Source organism: Triticum aestivum, chromosome 4A, assembly GCF_018294505.1.
Source record: "Triticum aestivum cultivar Chinese Spring chromosome 4A, IWGSC CS RefSeq v2.1, whole genome shotgun sequence".
NCBI lineage: Eukaryota > Viridiplantae > Streptophyta > Magnoliopsida > Poales > Poaceae > Triticum > Triticum aestivum.
Window position 1 is genome coordinate 295,472,893 of NC_057803.1, and position 4,445 is coordinate 295,477,337.

The following is a 4,445-nucleotide window of genomic DNA, read 5'->3' on the forward strand; positions in this document are numbered from 1 at the left end:
ATGAGATCAAATTGTCATCAAATGATCTAAAATTTTCAAAGTGAGAAAGAAGTTTACATGGAGGCGATTCTAGTATTACTTGGATCGACACTTTGTGATCACCATGTAGCCACGCCACAACCAACACGATGGTCACCGTGGCCATCTAGACATCACACCATGGACCGTTAGCCGCCTAGACCCTCAAGCCATGCATCAATAGTCATCACGTCTCGCATGCATTTGCTATGATAGCAATGTGGTCATGTGATGTCATAAACAAACAAGCGTGTGACAATAATTTGAAAAAAAACAAGAAAATACTCCGTCCCAAAATTTTGACTAAAACATGACTTGATACGTCCGTATTTACACAAATCTAAGACAAGAATTTTGGGATGGAGGGAGTACTAAAGCATCAATATTCCAATCCTAGGTTGCTATACGAGAAGCTTGGATTTCTATCTACCAAGCTGATTGCAGCTCAAGGCAGCAATTGCATTGCACTGGTACGTCAGATATAGTCGGCACCCAACTTAACATGCATAGTTGTACCATAGTTCAACAGTAAGCATACAATACTTCTTAACATAGTTCATCCATAAAGTCTTGCCAACATACCACAAAATAAGGTAGTACTTAATCTAGTTCAGACCAAAAGAGCTTCCATTCTAGTTGCTAGGGTGCGCGCGCTGCCCTAAACCCTCTCCAAGAACTCAGCAAGCATGGCGTGTGCCATCTTGGAAGCATAGCCATGGGCGCGGCTAGCGGCTCGTCCGAGTGCATGCTGCATGACTCATACAGGTGTTATTAACCTTGCGGTTGCAGAAAGGTCATCCGTAGCCCCCAGCAATAGGACTGACACGTCTGACATGCACACCACCGACAAGCTCCCTCCCGTTGCGCGTCCTGTAGATCATCTGGCCTTCTTCGTCACTATCGACATCTTTAGATAGTATCTTCATGTAGTTAAAAATGTTGCGTAAATAATGGGAATTCAGCATGAACAGAGTCTATGAAACATAATATTATAGATGATAGCGTAAACCTGAAACCCTAAATGATCTTGATGGAATAAGTGTGTTATTTATTAGGGGCTACATAAACAACCAATGGGATATCATATAATATAAAATAATGAAGGATCAACCATACATGTATGTGCCAAGCACCCAACACACTTACCATGATGATGAGAGCACACAACTTAATCCAAAAAAATTCACTCATGACGTAAAATGCATGAACTGATGATGTACCATGGCAGAGCTGCATAAAGATGTACCAATGCAAAAACAAGACTTAAAACTTACATGGATAACTTGCTGATGTGTCACTGGTGCATGACTCGATAAAATATGTAGTGACTTGTATATATTTAGCAATATAGGAAAAGAGAGTCATCTCTAGAACAGTAAAAAATCAACTACATATGTATTCTCCAAGGTTCCAACACAGCACCCTTGCTCACTGATATATTTGCTAGTCAAGTAGTAAGATTTGACTGCCATATCCAGCTACTATTTCCTGGTTCTCTATCTTAAAGATACCACCAGTTGTCTATCTTATGGATCTCGTTAGCTAACCGCAAATTGCTATATAAATAAGACCATTTTGGTGCTTTCTTGCATCCAGTCCATTGTCATAAAAGAGCCACCCTGTATCTACTAACGTATAGATTTTGTGTGGTTAGGATCATGGATATTGAAAGTCCCCATCTTATCGTCGTGCCAGATTCCCCTGTTGATACCCCGGCCGTCAATGGTCCTTAATTATTCAACATTCTATTTAAGTAGTTATTATGAATTCTAACAAGAAGCGATCCAAAATTTTGTATTTACAAAGAAACTAATTAATAAAGCTCAAGTAAAATAGCGATGAAATCCAGTTTCTTTATGCATTAGCTGCTGCTTAGAGATAATCAATGTTTAATATCATTGTCACAATCACTTAGGTAGATCATTAAATTTAAACTAAAGATCAGTGGTCAAAGAACAAAAGCAGCAAAACATATACTCAACATTTTAAGACCTTATTTGCCTAGTGGATAACTCGTGCTCAGCGCAAATCAATCTTTATGTTATTATCACAATCATCTGCATAGGAAATTCAATTCTAAGGTGCAGCTATGAACTAGTATAAGCACAACAACCAATCCTAGCCGGATTATTAGCAGAACAATTTATATAGATAAAAAATGACCTCTAAAGGGCTCAACACATGTAACCTAGCAAGTTACATAACACATCTACAAAATCTAGAAAGGCATTTCATCGATTAAAGAAAAAAAGAAACCCTAGCCTTCCCCAAAAATAGAGGAAAGGATAGACCAGAGAAAACCTAGGATTTTACAATAATAATAAAGGAGATAGATGACTAACATCTTCGTCGACGTCGACGGCAACCACAGGCTCGGGCACAAGAGGATCCAGTGGCAGAAGACGAACCGCCTGCGGCAGAGGAGCCACCTGCTCCGGCTGATGAGCCACCTGTTGTGACCGAAGAACCTGGACGACAGCAAGGATGTCAAGCACGCCCGTGCCGGATTATTGGCACAACAACTTATATAGATCAAAAAATGACATATACGTGGCTCAAAAAATGTAACCTAGCTAGACAGCAGCCGATCTAGGATTTCACACAAGGGTTTAAAAAACATTATATCGCAAACAAAAAACCCACAAATAATTTTGATACAGAGGGAGTAATATATAAAGTGTTCATGTGAAAAAAAATCTATCCAATCATAATGATAGTACTGACATGAATGATAGAAAATGAGAATTATTGACTGCATGACCATATAATGAAATCAATGGTATTTGGGCTCCACGAATCAAGTAGTTTTATACAAATTGGGATGAAGTTTGGTGAAGAAAGTATACCACTTTTTGTCCTTTTACCTTTCATACACCTTCATTAATTTTCTACCAAAAAATTGATTGGTAAACCCCTACCCCTGAACCTAGATCTACAGAATCTAGGCAGCGATTTCTTCGAATAAAGGAAAACAGAAACCCTAGTCTTCCCCAAAAAAGGAGGAAAGCACTGACCAAAGAAAACTTTGGATTTGGCCCAAAATGGAAGGTAAATGACTGACCTCTTCTCCTTCGTCGTCGTCATCGACCACATGATCGGTTGGAGGAGTCAGCAGCCGCGGCAGAAGATTCACTTGCACTGGCGAAGGAGCCACCTCCTCTAGATGAAGATCCAGGACAGTGGCGAGGACATCAAGCCGGCCCTGCCACCCGCTCGACCCCTCGCCAGTGGCCCGGGCGTCGCCGCCGGTGTGGTCCATCCCTCCCATAGTGCGCGGCATCTCAACGGCGGAGGTGCAGCGGTGGGAAGGGTTCACGGCGAGCGGTGAGGCGTGGGAGCGGAAAACCCTCGTTTGTGCCTATCTGTGGATTTGTGGATGGGGAAGAGGACGACGCGGCCGACGATGAGATTGATAAGTGAGAAGCGGAGCGGCAGGCTCTAGACTTTGGGATGACTAATTAGTACTACTTTGGCCATATTCACACCACCCCGTGCGTTGTTCACACCGCCCCTGATGTGCTAGGAAGGTTTGAGATGGGCACGATCGTGCACAGCTAGGATTTAGGAGTAATGCACGTGTCATGTTGTATTGTTTTTTAATATGTTGAAAACTTCAGAAACAAAGCGATGGCAAATGAAAAGTTACAAAAGTTCAGCATTAACTAGTGTCATCGGCTTTGATGTTAAAACAATTGATTTGTTGTATTTATTTATTAATTCCTAAATATTGAATCTCAACATGCACCTAAACCATGGCAGTTAGTTCAAATTTGTCTCGTCATGCAAATTCGTCTACCATATGCATGACATTACGACATCTGGTACCGTCGAGGGGAATCAGATGTGGTGCGATGCGACAACGTTCATACCGACCCATATCATGTACCCCTAGCTAACCCGACCGGTAACATGCACTACTAGCCACCTCGATGCGAACTGCCCTCATGTCCACCATGGGCAACGCGTTGCTCAACTAGACACATTTTATGGCAAAATAGTGCATGATGCCCAATCTTGTTGTGCAATATGTGTAGTTGGCTAGCGATGCACGATATGAGTGTAGCTGGCTAGATGTGCGTGGTTGGTGGCTAGATGACTAATAAGTGTGCCTACGTCATGTCCATGTTGTCAAGGTTGACTGATCGGTGTATATGTGGCCATGTGTGCATGCATCGTGATGGTCCAGCAAGCGTGCGGTGCATGTGTGACACCCCTGATTTGACCGTACACTAATCATACACGCAAACGTGTACGATCACGATCAGGGACTCATGGGAAGATATCACAACACAACTCTACAAATAAAATAAGTCATACAAGCATCATATTACAAGCCAGGGGCCTCGAAGGTTCGAATACAAGAGCTCGATCATAAACGAGTCAGCGGAAGCAACAATATCTGAGTACAGAAATAAGTTAAACAAGTT

General features: G+C 42.0%; 1 protein-coding gene across 1 annotated transcript; it reads right to left on the bottom strand.

Moving 5' to 3' along the window:
• Positions 1-389: 389 nt before the first annotated feature.
• LOC123081981 (uncharacterized) lies at positions 390-3,501 on the bottom strand. Its single transcript, XM_044504455.1, has 3 exons — positions 3,080-3,501; positions 2,361-2,486; positions 390-938 (listed from the first exon to the last, which is right to left on the bottom strand). Exons 1-3 carry the CDS (start codon positions 3,296-3,298, stop codon positions 813-815), a joined length of 471 nt encoding a protein of 156 aa, XP_044360390.1. The 5' UTR covers positions 3,299-3,501; the 3' UTR covers positions 390-812.
• Positions 3,502-4,445: the final 944 nt, after the last annotated feature.